Source organism: Manacus candei, unplaced genomic scaffold (genome assembly GCF_025592945.1).
Source record: "Manacus candei isolate 608988 ecotype Guabito, Panama unplaced genomic scaffold, ASM2559294v1 h1tg000008l, whole genome shotgun sequence".
Taxonomy (NCBI): domain Eukaryota; kingdom Metazoa; phylum Chordata; class Aves; order Passeriformes; family Pipridae; genus Manacus; species Manacus candei.
The window spans coordinates 10,990,263-11,008,659 of record NW_026138056.1 but is presented as its reverse complement, the minus strand read 5'-3'; the positions used below and the strand labels follow the sequence as shown (position 1 = coordinate 11,008,659).

Here is an 18,397-nt window from a genome sequence, read left to right as displayed (position 1 = left end):
ATCTTACTGCTCTCTGCAGTTACCAAACGGGAGATTGTGGAGAAGGGATAGCCTTCTCAGGCAGGCACCATGACGGCACGAGAGATAACAGCCTCAAGCTGAAACATGGGAAAATCTCTTCAGATACAGGAAAAACCTTTTGCTGCAAGTGTGGTCAATCAGTGGAACAGTTTGTCCAAAGAGGCTGTGAAATCTCCATACCTGAAGCTATTCCTAACGCAACCAGACAATTCCCTGAGCCACTTGCTTTAACAGGATTCTGTTCTCAGCGGAAAGTCGGATTACGTGACCCTCGGGAGGTCCGCGGCCAACACGTTAGCCCGCGAGGCTGACACGCATACAGTGCAGACTGGTCTGCATTTTTGCCAGCAGATGGCAATGTCAGCTAAATTACATGCTTTATTCCAGCAGCGCAATGTGCATTAACTATCTGGGAAGGCAATAAAGTGTCTGGGAAGGCAGTAAAGAGGTGGGGAAATCAGACAGAGAATGCCCCACCCCGCTTTCAGTGTGCCTCCTCCCAGCCAGGTCTCAAATTGAACCAAAATAGGAGTCGAAACGAGCAGAGCCCAAGTAAACAGAGCCCAAACAAACAGATTGCTTTGGCAGAGCGCAGCCAGCACTCCCAGAACTGCTGATTGCGACACGGGCGGGCCCCCGGTGTCAGCGCGGCGGGAGCGGCCCCGCACCGGGAACAGCCCCGGGACGGCGTGCCCGGGGTGCATCGCAGCTGCACAGCGAGAGCTCACGGGGCTGCGAGACCAGCGCCTGAAAATCACGAAGCAATGACCCTGAAGCCAAATTAAGGCGCTTTTGCCAAAACCAGGGGGGTTTTAAAGCGACTTTTGCAGATTCACAAACTACGCGATTAACACTTCCGCGCCCACGCGAAGCCGCTGTCCGGCTGCCGGTACAGCCTGGGCGGGATTGTCCACCCCGGAGAGGCATGGTTTCGCTCCGACACCGGGACGAGCTTCCCGCCACAGCCCCAGAGAGGATTTCCCACCCCCCACAATGCAGCTGTGCCGTGATGCGAGGCCCCGCCCGCCGCCGCCGGGGGAGGCGGTGCCGGGGCGGGCGGTGCCGGGGAGGCGGTGCCGAGGGAGACCGTGCCGGGGAAGGACGTCCCAGGGGAGGCTGTGCCGACGGAGGCCGTGCCGGGGAAGGCGGTGCCGGGGCGGGCGGTGCCGGGGCGGGCGGTGCCGGGGCGGGCGGTGCCGGGGCGGGCGGTGCCAAGGGAGGCGGTGCCAAGGGAGGCGGTGCCAAGGGAGGCGGTGCCAAGGGAGGCGGTGCCAAGGGAGGCGGTGCCAAGGGAGGCGGGGCGGCGGCCGCGGTTGGTGGCGGCTCTGGGGCGCGGCCCCCCCGCCGCTCCTCGAAGGGGCTGGTGGCACCGCCCGGGCAGGCGAGAGCGGCCTTTCCGGACCTGCGCTGGCGCGGCTGCCTGTCCACCTCCTCCTGCCGCCTCCCGTTCGCCGCCGCTCGGTGCTGCTGCCGAGAGCCCCCGCCGGCCCCCTGCGCTCCAACCATGGGGACCTTGCAAGGCAGCCCCGGGCGGGGCGGCCTCGGCCTGCTCCTCCTCCTGCTGCTGCTGTTGCCCGTGCGGGTGAGTCCCTCACGGGGAGGTCGCCGTGGGGTAGGGCATGCGGGGCCTCCTGGCACCGTGAGGAGGAGAGGGAGCAGGACCCCGCGGGTGGTGCCTGGGGCGGGGGGAACCGGGGCTCTCCCGGGCGGTGGGGCTGGGTGAGGGCGGCGGTGTCCCGGGTTAGGCCGCTGGGCTCGGGGCGCAGCCCAGCTGAAGCGTGGTACCGAGGTGCCCCCTCCTCGTCCCGCCGTGCTCTCCGGGTGGCAGGCGGGGTGACAGCCGGTGGCGCGGCAGGCCCGCCGGGGAGCACCGGCGAACTTCAGCTCCTGCCCGGCCCCCGTGCCCCGCGATCGCAGCCGGCGGCTGCCCCCGGGGTGCCGCGCTCCCCTGGCGTGCCCCGGTTATGCAATGCCCGGTGCATGTGAGTGGCCGCGCAGTCACATGCTCCGGAGAGGCTTGCAGATGTCCTGGGTGTCTGGTTTGTTTTGCTCGGGGTGTTGCTTATGCTGGGTGACGGCTTCCTGGGAGTGATAGTCTGTGCGGAGTGAGCTGCTGTCTGTTGATGTGCCAGTGTTAAGACTGCGTGTTTCCTCAAAATTAAGGGCTAAAATAAGTTGGATTTCTTGATACTTTAGGAAAAAATACTGTAAAACCTCACTCCTCTTTTCCCAGTCATGTTTTGTTATGCTGTGGCGCAAGATAGGAGCAGGATACTCCACATTCCTCTGGAGAAACAAGGAGTGTCTTCTAAGCCTTAGTGGTTGTATTGGTTTTTTTCCCTCTCTGCCTAAGTTGGAAACATACTTTCTAGGTCAAGTTTTATGACTAGCCCTTTTTAAACCCAGGAGTTTGTCACCTTGTGTGTGTGCTGAGGTTCTCCTGTTTTCTTATCCTCTTCAAAAAACCTCTTGAAGAGCTTAAACATAAAACTAGGAATCCATTCTTCTATTACCACTGGAGAAGGTGATTGTTAGTAATGACTCATGATCTCCAGGTGGGTTAAGTAATTTACTTCACTCCTTACCAATGTGCTTCTATGTAGTGTTTTTTGGAGGGAGATATGATCCTATGGCAATGAGGTGTGTCCTAGGCTGGTAAAGAAATTACAACATGCTTTCATTTATGTATCAGAAGGATACTGAGCTAGAGGAGCTTGAAACAAGTTCTCCTAAGATTTAGGGGAATCCTTGTAGAGGATGTGGCTTTGTGGTTCTTAGAAGTAAACATTGCAGAATGACTTTAGCCATGCAGGTTTCAATTTTGTACTGTAAGAAGGCAGAATTGAGTGTTTTGGGTTTTTTTTTCCATTAACTCTTATTTATGACTAACACTCCCCAAAGAGGACCTTGATACTTTTCAAGGACAAGCTGGTCCTTCAGTTAGACTGAGCCCATATAGATGCTTGCGGGAGAAAAGCTTTGTGAAGGCGAACCTGTTTTCTCCCTTAAGTGTACTGGTAGTGTAATGGGTTTGTGCTTTCAGTTGTGGTGCATATAAATTCAAGTGCTATATGTCATGTTTCTTCTTTTTTAAAGAAGCCAGTGGACTAGAGTGGCACTTCAGTTTGCAATCCTTTGTCATCCATTACATACACATTCACAATGGACTTGAAGCGTTCAGCCTGTATAAGGTGCATCTTTCACTCTGAACAGTGCATGGTACAAGATTTGTGCCAACCATCCCATTACTAGTTTGTGTTATCTTAAAAACATCCTGATGTACTGGATGGCATTTATGTGCTTAATGGCTGCTGTTGCAATTGATCCTTGTGTAATTATACTAAAACATAAGCTGTTCAGTTATGGCTAATCAAGGTTGGACACAGATTTCCTACCAGCAACTGGGATTCCAAACTGTATGATATATTTGAGTTTCTGAAATCCTATGGGAAAATTTTAATGACAGGTGCTGCTCTTGCCAAGTGGCCTGCAGTGTGGTGTTACCTGACCTTGGACGTGAAGTTCTGAATGTCTGTGTGGAGCAGTTTCCTTGGCAGGCATGACAGTGTAGCTTCAGAACAAGGCAGTAACAACTTTACCTAAATTACTTCCTGGAAAATCAGGAATGACTTTTTCAGTCTTTCTGGATGGAAAGTGAGGAAGCTCTCTTAGAAGGGGAGAGATGACTGAAGGGAGTGACTGGTAGAACTTACTAGTACTTTGCTGAGCAGTAGACAAAATAATCCAAGTGTTGTGCAGTATTATTATTTCCCTGCAGGACATCAGAGGTATTTTGGTGTAGATGGACTTAGATGCAGACAGCTGCTAGTTAGGGGCCCTGCAGTTTCTGATCATGCATGCAGTGTGTGTTTTCCCAGTAACTCCTTGTCAGCTAACACCAGCTCGTTCCCACAGATATTGAACTATTGCAACTTTCTTTTGCTACTCGACCTTGATTTTACTGTGACGTCTCAAATATGCTTGGGTAATCCCATAACTGTGGCTTGCTTTGCCTACTTAGGAGTAGCTAATAATTTTTCTGTCTGAAAGGGAGCAGTCCCTTACTTAGGCGCAACGGAACAAGAGGAGCTTGGGAGATAAAGTGTGTCTCTGAATTGGCTGCCTCTGAATAAGGTACTGAAAGAGATAAAGTAAGAGTAAGAATTAAACCTGTAAAGTTTCCTTTAGTCCATGGACCTCCTTCCTTCATAGGGAGGGCTGTCAGGTCATATGCAACTTCTAGGGCAGATCTTTGAACTTGACCTGATGACCTGTTTCTATAAACCAGGCTTGCCATTTATTAAGGGTGGTGGTGTAGTTCTCTAGAACTCTCAACCTAGTGGGCAATAGCAGATTATTAAGGGAGTGGAGGGCAAGAGTATGCTCCTTCCTGGATTGATCTCTTTGCCCTGCAGGATTCCAGATGCATCATCCTAGATGAAAGGAGGGGAAACAGCTGTATCTGAGGCTGTTGCCTTTTCCATACATTAGTAATCTTAATTTGAAGAGCCAAACAGTGTTCACTTGTCATTTGGTATTTGCAAGACTACAAATAACTGCTGTTTCTGCATATAACATCATCATTGTTCTTTGTCCGCTTAACAGCTATGTATTCATTGTTGGTGATGGCAAATGTTGCTGGAAGCATTGAAGATTATCAGTTTGTTTCAACGTGCAGTTGAAGAAACACGGGCTGAAGTAAATGTGTTTATGATCTGTTGGAACACTAGTTTTATTACAAATAAATGATAATGCCTGGGAACCAGAAAGCTCTAACAGAACCTTTGTAGAATACCCATACTTGCTCATGTGCAGATTCTTTATTAGGGCTCCCGAAGCTTTGACCTGAGGTGAAATTTCTCTTCAAGCAGACCGAGTCTACCAGAAATAGGAATACAGTTTTCTGAACTCTGGGGAAGTACTGAGGGTGCTGCCAAATGGTTTCTAAGATATGCTGGAGGCAGGAGGGAACAACCTTAATCTAAGGTTATGTTACTGTTGCTTTATGAAGTACTTAGGAAAGTCCCATTTTAATATACGGAGTGCTTAGTTATGTGATCTTAAAAACAAAAAAAAAGCAAAACAAAACCAAAGAAAAACCAAAAACCAAACTAAAGAACCCCCCAAAAAACCCCAAACTCCACACACATAAAAAACTCGAACCTATGAACTGAGCCCTGTGTTAGACTTATGGATATTTTGCCTTTTTTAGAAGGCAGTTGGTTTCAACATCTGCTAATTTTGGGGCTAGGCTTTCACCCATTTAAGAAAGATGATTGCTTGCCTGAGTATTAAGTGACTTGAAAGTCTGACTCTGCAAGCAGCAACTTTGTTAACTACGACTCATTTACAACGACACTTACTCATCCCTTTCTCATCCTACCAGTATAGGAGTGTTCTTCTGAGAGAGTGGAAAGAGCAAAGTGCTTGTCTTGCTCTGTAACTTAATCTGGCTTTTACTAGAGGGTTTGGGGGGGGGAGAACTTCCAACTCTATCTTATCTGTGATAATGGAGTAGTTACTTAGTTACTTCTTGTAACCCTGAATACTGTCTCAACCCTAGGAGACCAGCCCTCTCCCATATTTTGTGGCTGACTCAATGATGAGCAGGCTATTGTCTTGTTAGTGTTCAAGAGCTATGTTGGTGACTTTAGGCTGTTGACTTATGATGATTTGATGTTTTTTAGGCTTATTGACCTGGTTCAACCACTGTAAATCAAGGATCACCAAAACTAACTGGTTCAGGGAACAAATTTATACTTTTATTAGTTAAATACTGCTAGGTTATGGCATAAATGTAAAACCTTAGACTGTCTCTGAAATTACATTCTTGGTGTTAATATTGAAATAGAGTATTCAGACTTGCAATTCTAGGTCTAGGTGCTCTTCTAAGTAGTTTAAAGTCGCTGATACGTTCAGCTTTTCTTAACAGGCTGAAAGCTTGAGTGGCAAACATGTTGGATTTTCCACTGTAGGTGTTATTGCTGTGGAACTTTAGTAATACGATATGAGTTTTTATCCAAATTCAAATGTAAACTAATGCTAGGCTGAACCTCATCTTGCTTTATTTTTCTCACATGTTTAGCTGAATGCTTTTTGGTATGTGATCAAATGTCATGCGCAAGTAAGATGCTTTATGTTCTGTCCTGCAAATGATGACAGAAAGCCTTGCAGGTAAATTTATAGACATAATACAGGTTGTATTTTATTTTGTATCTCTGTAGTTATAACCAAGGAATTGTTGCCTTGAAATACAGACAACATTTTTAAAACAGTAGAACTATCAGTCAGACTGATGTGGTAGCTGAAATTTACTGAAGTTTTTCTTTGCAAGAAGTGCACTGATAAAGTTTTTGTAACTGTTGACTGCATTACCAGGTTTCCCACGCTTTCTACTCTGGAAGAAACAAAGTCTTTCTGTAAAGAGTAGGTTGATGAATTTGTGGGGTTTAAAACATAAGAAGTGTTAGATAAGACTTAATGAAAGTGTGTTTTAGAAAGGATGATTACAAACCATTCTAGACTAAACATCAAAGCCAGTCTGATACTGAAAAAATACCTAATTCTTTTCTCATGGGCAGTACTAAGCAGCTCCAAATTCTTTGTCATTTTGTAAGAATGGTAATGAATCTGTGCTTTCTCCTGAAGAGATAATTCAGTTGTGACACTGGTACATAAAAACACTAAACAATCTTTCCCTACTAGTAGACTGTTTGCTATTAAAACTGAGGTAAACAGATGCGATGAAGCAGAGTTGAAGATGGTGACTTTGCATCAAAAAAGTGTGAATTTATTTGAGGCGTGAACAAATTTATGATGTAGTTTTGATAAATGTTCTCCAAGTTATGGAAATCTAATGTTTTCGATTCATACTGGTGTTAAACATTCAGCGTTTATAAGTGCAATCTGAAGGTGGTGTTGTCCATGTTGTATCTTAGCAGCTGGTAACGGGTTTAGCTGTAAGTGCTAGAGTAGACAAATGAAGTAGTGGTCTAGAGTGGTATGTAAACTCGCTTTTAGACCTGGCTTGTAGTGAGTGACTTTGAAGCAAGCCATGTTGCCCTGGTTAAGTTAAAGGGGGAAGCAGGTCTAACAGGGCTGGGTAAATTGGTGGTGGGTATTGTCCCTGATAAACAACCAGTTGCTGATGTATTTTTTTGGTGAACTGTCAGTGTTGTTCAGCACAAAAATGGTTGTTGTGAAGGCATCGCAGTTCTGGGTAACTCTTGGGTATTATGAATACAGCCTTTCAGGGGCCTCTCTGGTCAGTAAACAATATTATTCATGGTCAAGCACAGCGCACAGCAGTCTGTCCTTGCAGCGTAAGCATATGGTGTCTCTACAGATGCTAGGTCAAGGTTGCTCAGGAGATAAAAATAGGTCAGTTATCTCTCAAACTGTACTAGCCAAACTTCTGATCAGAGCTGGCAGAAGTGTAGTAAATGTTTGTGCAATCTGCTTGCAGCCGATGTGCATAGGAAAACCTTGGAGCTGTCTTAAAGCTTTTGCTGTAAATAACTTGTTATTGCATTAAGTGTTTTAATTTTCAGAATAAATATTTTGGCTTAGTATTTCAGATGTCTCAGTGTCAGTACCACTGACAAAAAATACAAGGCTTTCAAGGTGCCACTGTCCTTTTTCAATTTCCCTTATTTTATGCACATAATAACAGATTTCTGAATTTTTCAATAGTCTCTTAAATCAAAATATGAGAGTTGATGCTTTTTCCCTTTTACTTAACACTGTAAGCCCATTTAAATGTTGATACTTAGGCTTGGAAGTGATGATGGAGAGTATCCTTTGAGATTGTGACAATACATATATGGCAAGTGTAGAGCTATGAAGTTCTGTTTCAGAATCCTCTTTATACTGCTACTTCCTCATTCTGTCACTCATGAGTTTGCAAGAAGGATCAGGTGGCAGGAGGAACTGAAATTGCACATAAGCAATACGTTTCTCTCCATGTATGCTGACCTGTGTGCCCTCACATGACAGTTCACCCAGTAATCATTTTGTTGTTTTGTGTGGAAAAGAAATATTTTCTAAATCATCTTATAATTGAAGATGCTTTTCAGGTATTGAATTAGATTTTTCTTAAGGAACTCTTATACTTGTTCTTAACTATAAACAATGCACTTCCTGTTTCCATATTGGGCAGGGAAGGGTGGGAAGGTGAGCTGAAGATCAGTGGTGATGTGCACCATGTCAAAAAATGCATGCTTTTGTTAATGGGAATTTTATGTAGTATGTGCTGATGGGAAGTTATCCAATCTGCATTGTAAGTGGCTTTTGGAATAGTAGCACATAAACTCTATAACAGCTGAGGAATTTGGCAACTATTCCTTGCAGTTAATCAGTTATCTCATGTTAATTAGGTACGTCCACAAATGTGTATCTGGTATGGAGAATGTGGAGTTGCTTCCGGAGACAAGAGATACAACTGTGCTTATGATGGACCACCAATAGCACTACCAGAAGATGGCTATGACTTAATGCAGGTGAGCTTCTTTTGGAGGTCTACTGCTTAATAAAAAATAGTTCTCCTACACTTGACAATTCTGTATTGGTTTCTATTGGACCTGTGCTGTGCCCTTTAGCTTTCTCATCCTAACTTGATGACAAAGCGAACAGATTATCTCTGATTTCTCATGTATGGCTCATAGCTCCAGTTGGGTGAGGGTAATATACCTCAGTTCCTTTTCAGAGATATGAGAAGTCTCCATAGCATGTGATTAGGAGCTTTTACAGACATAACCTTAAATATGGGATTGGTCCACTTGTCTGCATAGTTTCCTCACTGGTTTGAGTACTCTTCAGTCAGATTGTTTCTTAAGACTCTCCCTAACTATGATACATTCCGTAGTTGTGCCCTTTTAATCTCTAAAATACAAGACTAAACTGTTTTACATCAGATGATCATTCCTGATCTCTCCTTAAATAGGAAGGCATTAACTGACACTTGTTCAAATGGAGCAAATTTGGACAAAATTAGCTGTGCCTAGTGGGAGATGGTATTTCCTTATCTGGGCTTTAGCTGCCAAAATGAACAAACCCACAGTCAAAAGAATTTGTATATTTGGTGCACAGTATAGGATGATATTGCCAGACTTGCCTTCTGGCATCTGATAGTTCAAAGCTATAAAGTGTGCAGTAACTATGGCATTAAAGGAGGGGTTTACTGGTGGCAGGAGTGACTTAATTAAATATGTCCGTGAGCTAACTACTGTTACGTACTGTTTCTGAAGCCTTAAGATACAGTTCTTGTATGTTACTATCAATTATGCTTGTATTAAATGCACTTGTCTCTTCTGTAACTGAACACGAAATAGCTCTTCCAGGTAATCAGTAATTTTTGTGGTTAGTGGCTTGTCTTCTGAGACTTTAGAATCTGATACTGTCCGGAAGGAGTACTAGAGGATAAGCTGCAGGAATACTTTCAACTTGGATAAACGTGTTGTCCTCTCACCAACAGACTCTCAAATGCCATTTATCATTCTATATATAGACTCTGGTGACTAAAGATCATCTGAAGGAGCTTTTTAAAAGGAAGTGCTGCCTTGAATAAAAGAAGTGAAAAAAGTGATTCTTCTCTCTAGTCTCTAAACAGCAATCTTTTTTGCCAGACTGTTTTTTTTTTTCTATGCATCTCCCACAGCAACAGCTACTGTCTTCTGAAATATGTTGGAGCAGAACCCATAACTATAATAAGTTCTGAAGTCTTAAACATGCTTTTTCTTCCTTCACCCCTGATCTCAATATTGTTTTTTTAAGGAACTCTGTCCAGGTTTTTTCTTCGGCAATGTTAGCACTTGCTGTGATGTTCGTCAGCTTCAGACTTTGAAAAATAACTTGCAGCTGCCTCTGCAGTTTCTCTCCAGGTATGCTAATGAAGTAACTAGTTTTGTAATAGAATAACAAAGCATATTAAAACTCTTCTCTTCAAGTAGATTGTAGGAAAGGTGGTAATTTCATTTAAAGGCTTATTGGAGATGCTCTTTAAACGACTTCCTCATCTATATCAGGAGGCTGTAATGTCATGAAACAACTGCTTGCAGTCTGGATTGAGTTAGCTGAGTTAGAATAAGCATTCCCTTAGTTTGTCTCAAGCTTCTGTGTCTAACGAAGCCTTCAGAAGAGGGTGACATAAAGTACTGTTTGGTCCTGTTCTAACAGGAGTCCTCCTGCTAAGAAGCAGTTAAGTTTTTAATGAAATTCTGTTTATATCTGTTTGAGTTTATATCTGTATGGTGCTTAAAATTGCTTATCTGTAGCATCAACAACTAATGTTGTATTGCTGATTAAAAACTTGCAATTTTGAATATTTTGTTCCGTCACTCTGAGCAGAATGTTTACTCTTGCAAGGCATACCTGACTTGACCTATATAGATGGCATCTTTACCTCTTAATCTGATTGCTGTTCATTGACTTTCCTACCTAGGTGTCCATCGTGTTTTTACAACTTGATAAACCTCTTCTGTGAACTGACTTGCAGTCCAAATCAGTCTGACTTTTTGAATGTTACAAGCACCATACCTTATTATGATCCAGTTTTAAAAGAGAACAAAAGTAGCATTACAGAGCTGCAGTACTTTATTGGAGAACGCTTTGCAAATGGTGAGTAAAGAGTATGTTAATTTACCTTGGCCTTTGTCAAGGTAACAAGACCAGTGCTTTTTTGAGAAGAATTGGGAGGGAGAAAGATCTGTCTTTTTTCAAGTTTGAGTCATTGCATAGTTAACAGTAGTTCCCTTGAAAACTTCTGCCCAGGTAGGGGACATTACACTGACACTGTTAATAACAGTGTTTTTAAAGACTCAACAAAGCCTGAACATCCCTACAAATGGTTAATAGCTGTTAACCATGATGACTTTAACTTCAGAAAAAACAAAGTTGTTGCCAAGTACTCAATGTCCGAAGCCTACCTCATAATAAAATGGTCTGGCAAGTATGATAATAAGTGTACACAGTTCACTACAATGGGCTCTCTAGGAGGCACTTACTCCTCTTGAAATGGACTGTTTTATTTCTTTGTCAAAATCAAAGATATTTTTAGAGAACAGTAAATTTGGGTTGTATTTCAATTTTGTAACAAGCTTAAATCATTAATTCAGTCTTTGTATGCTTTTTGCAGTAACCTTTAATCAAATTATGAGACACCTGAAAGTCATATGGCCTACAGGTTAAAAGTACCTTAAATGTTGGTCATAACTTTCCCTGCAAATAACTTAGTATAAAGTAGTGTTACCTCTCAAGTAGAAAAGTGTGTGCAGGGATAATACAAATTTGGGTGGCTTACTCAGAGCAAGGTAGCTGTAACAAAGCATTGCAACCTTGAATACTATAAATACAACTGAATCTTTTTCTCTTGAAAGCTGTAAGTCTGTTTTTGGAACTTGGTGAGTCTGTAATATTGGAGATACTTGGAATGCTCACTCAAATTATAATGTTGGTTTAATGACTCTTCTGTCTTCGTTCACTTATTCCTAGCAATGTATAATGCCTGCAAAGATGTAGAGGCTCCATCAAGTAATGTTAAAGCACTGGGGTTGCTGTGTGGGAAGGATGTCAAGGATTGCAATGCAACCAACTGGATTGAATACATGTTTAGTAAAGACAATGGACAAACTCCTTTCAGCATTATTCCTATCTTTTCAGGTAAGAAACTGAGTAGTCCTTGCCTTGGAAACCTCTGTCAAAGGCTGTGTGCTATGGCTAGCATACTAATTTATTAAACAGCAATGAATGTCTGCAGTCAGAGGCTTCCAAAGCAATGTAAGATCTACTTACCTTTTTTTGATTTTTGCTTGGAAGTCATACTTGGTGCTTTCTTTGTATACAGCTTGTTACTGTATAGATGTCTAAAACTTACTAGTGATGGACTGAGCTTAGGCAAATGGCTAGCTTGTATTACTTGGGAAATTGGCAGTACCCTGATCCTTTAAGATTTGTTTGTAAGAAGATTGTTGCACATTGTGCAATCTGAACAGATAAGGAGGATGACAGATCATTGCTGGGATGATAGAAGTATGTGCTTGTTACTTTTACACCCTGAAGTGTTATAAGCATGACCAGTCATTTAATTAGTAGTAATATATAAATAGCTGGTATGGAAAAGGCAGTGGCTTCTTCATCTGTAAGGCCAAGAAATGCTGCTCTGCATAGAGGCTAGAGGCTTTCATACCAAGGGTTAACTCACTTAACTGTGAAGGTCTGAATTTTTCCTGGTAGTAAACTGGCTCTGCAACTTGTGGTTTGTTGTAGATGTTCCTGTCCATGGAATGAATCCTATGAATAATGCTACCAAAGGCTGTAATGAGTCCATGGATGATTCAACAGGACCATGCAGCTGTCAGGACTGTTCAATTGTTTGTGGTCCAAAACCTCAACCCCCTCCATTGCCTCCTCCTTGGCTATTGTTTGGTTTGGATGCTGTGTATGTCATCATGTGGATTTCCTACATGGGCTTTCTACTCATATTTTTTGCACTAGTTTTTGGAGTCTGGTGCTACAGGTAAAGCATTCAAAATACTCAGCTCTGCAAGTCACTTGTTTTTCCCTGAAAACTTTCTTTGCCCAGGTCAGGTGCTTGTTGTCTCTACTACTCCAGCCAGCAAAAAGTTATGTTCTGTTGCAGGTGCTTATACTTACAGGGAGTGTTCTGACTCCTAAAATCATCTGGTGGAAAGTGAATGCAGAAGTTGGTTTAGTGGATTCACAACTCCCATAGCATCCCTAGCTACAGGATCAAATACACTGTTCTCCAACTTCCATATGCAAGTATGCAAAAAGTCTGGGGAATGCATATGCATAACAAAGCAGTCAGTGCTGTATTGGAAATGAAGTCATGAATACTCTTCCTTAGGCTCCTGTTTTGAAAAATATTAAATGGAAGCTGGGCTTTCAGTAACTATAGCGTATCACCCTTGATCTCATGTCTGGAACACCTCTCCTATGAAGACAGGCCAAGAGAGTTGGGGCTGTTCAGCCTGGAGAAGGAAAGGCTCTGGGCATACCTCAGAGCAGCCTTCCAGTACCTAAAAGGGGCCTACAAGAGAGTTGGAGAGGGACTTTATGCAAGGGCATGGAGTGATAAGAAAAGGGGCAATGGCCTTAAGCTGAAGGAGGGTAGGTGCAGATTAGATATTAAGAAGAGATTCTCTACTGTGAAGGTGATGAGGCAGTGGAAGAAGCTGCCCAGAGAGGCTGTGGACTCCCTATCCCTGAAAGTGTTCAAGGCCAGGCTGGATGGCACTGAGTAATCTGGTCTAGTAAAAGGTGTCCCTGACCATGGCAGAGGAGTTGGAACTTATGATCTTTAAGGTTTGCACCCCGAACCACTCTATGATTCTGTGATCAGGAAACCGAAATTGCTCTATAATAAGAGTTAAGTCTGTGTGGAAAAGGTTAGTGGGTACAACTGGCCAACACGAAATTGTAGGTGTGTTTGAGATGTCTGGTTCGTAGCCCAAAACATCCTGCTGTAATTGGAGGTCTGGTTAGATTAGCAGGAGGATGCTGTTGAACTTAGCTCCTGCTCTGAGTATCAGGAATGGATATAAGCAATTTAGTTCTTTCATAAGTGTTCTGTGCTATAACTTACTTGTCTTCAGGACAGGAAGAAACTACCTTATTTTCCTTTCTTCCTCTCCTCCTCATTTTTTCAGGCTAAGTATGTGTAACTTAAGCATTTTGACTAATAAAGCAGAATATTTCTTATGTAAAAATCTCTTACAAATGTTATTTCTCTGTTATATGGTCAATTTAAAGAGACTCTCTGTGCTGTTAATGCTACTGATCTTTTAAATATGCATAAAGAACCTGTGCTTGATCTAAGCTGGAAACATTTATTAAGACAGTGGAAATGACTGTATTTTGTTCCAAAGCATCATAAAGCTGGAGATTACTGTTCTTCAGTGGGTGGGTGTAGGGAGAACATGATGCCTGTAGATTCTGGAGGAGTCAAATTTCAAATTTACTGGTAGCTTTGAACTTTATTCTTTCTGTACAAACAGTACAGACGTCGTTTTGAGTAAGAATGTTAACGCAGCTTTTTCTCTTGCAGGAGGCGGCACTTTGTCTCAGAGTACACCCCAATTGACAGCAATGTAGCCTTTTCTGTGAATTCCCACCGCGACAACGGTATGTCTTGGAGAAGAGTGAGAGGTTTATCAGAAACCTGACTTGAGTGCATCCCCTTCTTGTGGATGGGCTCTGGAATTTTAGCTTTGTTAGGCCATATAATGCATTCTTAGAGGGCTTTATTTCAGTCTTTTGGCCAGTAACTCTTTTTTTAGAGCAGTACTTAACCCTGTTCTGCTGGGTACACAGTTCATGGATCTAACTATGCTACAAGGAAGTTCTGGAGGGCTTTGTAGCAGGAGATGGGAAGGGCAACACAATGCTAAAATTAATTTAGTTGTGTTTTGACTCATCCATGTATCCATTTAAAGCATGCTATGAAAGAATTGTAGTTTAACTTGCATAGCAGCTGAGATAGCTCATTTTATTGATTTATATATATATATTTATTTTTATATATATCTATAAATACATATATATTTTAGCTGCTTCCTGCCTTTATTTGCTGCTTCTGTCAAAGACAATCTTATATTAGAAGGGGCAGTGTTAGGTACAAGCTGGTTTCTGCCCCCTTGACCTTGGATTGGTCACAGGGTCTGACTGTCAGTGTAGACATAGCTTCTGGTGCTTACTACAGACAGCTAGAATAAAATTTCATCTTTCCTAGTGGATTCAACAAAATGTTGCTTAACTGACTTATCAAACACTTACTGTTTACTTCTTGTTCTTGCAGGGAAAATTACCTGCAGTGAAAGGCTTGGTGAAAGGTTTGAGAATGGCCTGAGGATGACATTCACATCATGGGGGGCTTTCTGTGTCAGAAATCCACGTCCTGTTATCCTCTTCTCTGTGGTCTTCGTTGCAATGTGCTGCTCAGGCTTTGTATATATTAAAGCAACTACAAACCCTGTAGATCTCTGGTCAGCCCCAAGCAGCCAAGCTCGCAGGGAGAAGGAATACTTTGACACACACTTTGGGCCTTTCTTCCGTACTGAACAACTCATTATTCAAGCGCCAAACAGCCGTCCGGACACCTATTCACCTTACCCATCTGGAGAAGATGTACCTTTTGGGCCTCCACTTACCAAAGATGTTCTCCATCAGGTAATTTGAACTTTCCAAGAGTGGAGATGTAAGCATACCTGACAGGTATAACCACATGGATTTGGCTTCCATCTCCAGAGTTATATGTCTATTGAGATGTTCACTAGATATTCATATTAAAAATCCCAGCCTTGCTATAAAAACTTTTTGCTGAAAACCTTTCTGTTAGAGAGACTTGCAAGCTAAGTCCCAGTAAGTATTCTTAGTATGAACACAGGAATAATATTTTGTGATATGCTTCTATTGACACGTGCCACTGTCTCTGGGAACTTGCAGGAATACAGCATGCACTTAAATCCTACCTTGCAAGAGAAATGCTTTCTTGTGCTGCTCTTAAACTGTGGTTTGCTTTTTTAAAGGTGCTGGATTTGCAGGATGCTATTGTCAACATAACTGCTTCTTTTGACAACGAGACTGTAACGCTGAAGGACATTTGTCTGGCTCCTCTTGCTCCCTACAACAACAACTGCACTATACTGAGCGTACTCAACTACTTTCAGAACAGCCATTCTGTCCTAGATCACACTATTGGGGATGAGTTCTTTGTCTATGCTGATTACCACACTCACTTCCTATACTGTGTTCGGTAAGCAGTACAACTACATGTTTTTTCAAACTGTGGACCAACTAGGCCTTTGTCTTGCTGGCAGACAAAACTAGCTAGTTCTTACTGCCCCCTTGAACATTTTTCTACCCCTTTTTAAACTTGCAATACTATGTGGAACTGCAGGTTAGTATAAGATTGCTTGTGTTTGTGTCTTAGTACTTCAGCAGGAGTTGGATTTTAATCAAGTTGCCAGTTAAACTTGGTTTGGTACAGACACTGACTCTGTTTACCTTAAACATGTTTTCAACACTTCTGAGGAGTTCTGTAACAGATGATGATTTCTAAGCTTTCACTTTAGTTTATAGTTCAGTTGGATAAAAGCTACTCCTTGTCTTAGAGGCTATAAGGCACATGCCTTTAAACTATATTTAAATTCAAAGCAAATGTAGCACAAAGGCAATGTATCATTAGCAGTCTTACCTCCTCTTTATCTTGATTATCAGTTATAGCACAACAGCTTTTAACTTTTTTATGCTGTGCCTCAGTTGTCAACAATTATTGCTGGTGATCTCCTTAGGGCTCCAGCATCACTGAATGACACAAGCATGCTTCACGATCCCTGCTTAGGAACATTTGGTGGACCTGTATTTCCGTGGCTGGTGTTGGGAGGATATGATGGTAGGTGACAAAACAGTATTGCAGCTTAAGTCTTGAGAGTACATACCTGTGTGATGTCTTTGGTGCTAAAGGTACATTCTCATTTAACACAGATGTTTAAATGTACTCCAGAGAAACTGGAGTTTTGTTCAACTTTTGGTAAGTAAGGGTGTTTTAAGTAAGTTTTCAGTAGACCGGTGCTGGGAATGGAGGCAGACTGCTCAGAAAGTGCAAAATGGAAGCAGTCTGTAACTAGAACATACTGGTCAACAGGATAAATGTTTGGGGCCTACTAAAAGATCCCTAATTTCTGAATGCTAGATAAAAATATGAAGTAGCTCAAGTTGACATGGTGGGATGTACGTGTGTTTTGCTTTGAGTTAGAATAGTTTTGTCACTGATCTGATAAAACAGTTAGAAATAGATTAAGATGTTCACAAAGGAAATTCTTCCATTATTACTCTGAAGCCAGAATTTTGTTCAAGCGATTAATCTAATTAAACATAACTTGGTAGTACACTTGTGTTTGATATATCTAAAACAGTGCTTCAAGGCAAGCACTTCTTGATTAAACTGTAGGGGTTTTGTACTTGCTTTGAGTAAAATCTAAGTATGCAAGAGGCAGTGTTTAGGAAGACACATCTTATTTCCTGTTAGATGGAAAGTCATAAGCACTGGTTATATAGTAGTCCTTTGTCTAACCATGCAACAATTTAATGTTGGTGTCATGAGCATGGTAAATTATGAATAATTACTTTTGAATACAATCTGCAGTGCTTAGCTTCTGTTCTTATTTCAGTAGTGTTTGAGAACTCAGTGGTGTTAAATGGAGTTGTAGGGATGAGATTGCTTTGGACAATGCTAATTTTAAATTTACTTGTATCTACTATACTAGAATATAGGCTGTACTTCTTCATGCCAAATGATTTTTTTTTTTCCCCCTCTATAGATGATAACTATAATAATGCTACAGCTCTTGTGATTACTTTTCCTGTCAACAACTACTACAATGACTCAAGAAAGCTAATGAAAGCCTTGGCATGGGAAAAAGAGTAAGTAGTCTTCCTGTATTCTGAAATGTGTATGTTACTTAAAGCAACTTTAAATGTATATACATGAAAAATACCTGTACTGTACTGACAGTTTTCTGGTATAACTATAGGGATGTTTTGAGAGGAGCAAAACGGTTAAAAAGAGACTGTGCTGGTCATAAGCCCTTCACTTTATCTGGCACACTTTATTTGCTTGGAGGATGTAGGTTCTAGTCCTGTGAGTGACCATCTAACCCAGTACTACTTGCTGCTAAGTAACTTTAGATATATTTGATATATTTTTATTGTGGCTAAAATGATAGAGGTAGACTCATTAATCTACTAAACCATTAAGCATGAGTGGAAAGGTCCAGCATGATCCTGTGATTTTTAACATTTAATTTTTGAAAGTGTCATCCAGAGGAGCATATAAAGCTTTCATCCCCTTCACCATCTTGTAGAGCTGATATTGGCTTACACAAGTCAGCTGCTCTGGCTAGCAGTTCAGATAAAAACTACTGTACTAAAAAGTTTGAGACAAAGGTAAAAGCATGACAAGAATCTGCTTGTGTGACAAGCACCTCTCAAGCTGGGGAACTGAAACAAGGGCTAATAAATTGTTCCAGTCCTGTAAACAAGCTGCAGTCACCTTTCAAGTCTGCAATCCTAGGTTTAACTTTGAGGAAACTTGCACTGAGTTTGAAATAAGTTATGCAAGATACCCTATTTGTCCTCAAACTCTGGAGAGAACATGGAAAGTATTTCAGCATAGTGTATTTCTAGTGCTTGGAGTAGAGTTCTAGGTATATGTAGCCAGCACCTCTCTTTTTTTAAAAATGAGGAAGCTCCCTCAAAGCACTGTCTGGCCACAGTGCACTCTTGTACCACACAGATGATGTAAATTTGCCATCAGCTGGCTTCCATGTATTTCTAATAGAAGATGTTTTGTCTTTTAAAG

General features: G+C 42.1%; 1 protein-coding gene across 1 annotated transcript in view; it reads left to right on the top strand.

The window, feature by feature from the left end:
* Positions 1 to 1,350: 1,350 nt before the first annotated feature.
* The window catches only part of NPC1 (NPC intracellular cholesterol transporter 1), a 27,302-nt gene continuing 10,255 nt past the window's right edge, over positions 1,351 to 18,397 (top strand). The window contains exons 1-11 of the mRNA XM_051774802.1: positions 1,351 to 1,603; positions 8,397 to 8,519; positions 9,793 to 9,899; positions 10,460 to 10,635; positions 11,509 to 11,676; positions 12,283 to 12,532; positions 14,084 to 14,160; positions 14,834 to 15,204; positions 15,564 to 15,790; positions 16,329 to 16,429; positions 17,358 to 17,460. Coding sequence (XP_051630762.1) covers positions 1,526 to 1,603; positions 8,397 to 8,519; positions 9,793 to 9,899; positions 10,460 to 10,635; positions 11,509 to 11,676; positions 12,283 to 12,532; positions 14,084 to 14,160; positions 14,834 to 15,204; positions 15,564 to 15,790; positions 16,329 to 16,429; positions 17,358 to 17,460 — 1,781 coding nt within the window. The 5' untranslated portion in view covers positions 1,351 to 1,525. The remainder of the gene's footprint in view (positions 1,604 to 8,396; positions 8,520 to 9,792; positions 9,900 to 10,459; positions 10,636 to 11,508; positions 11,677 to 12,282; positions 12,533 to 14,083; positions 14,161 to 14,833; positions 15,205 to 15,563; positions 15,791 to 16,328; positions 16,430 to 17,357; positions 17,461 to 18,397) is intronic.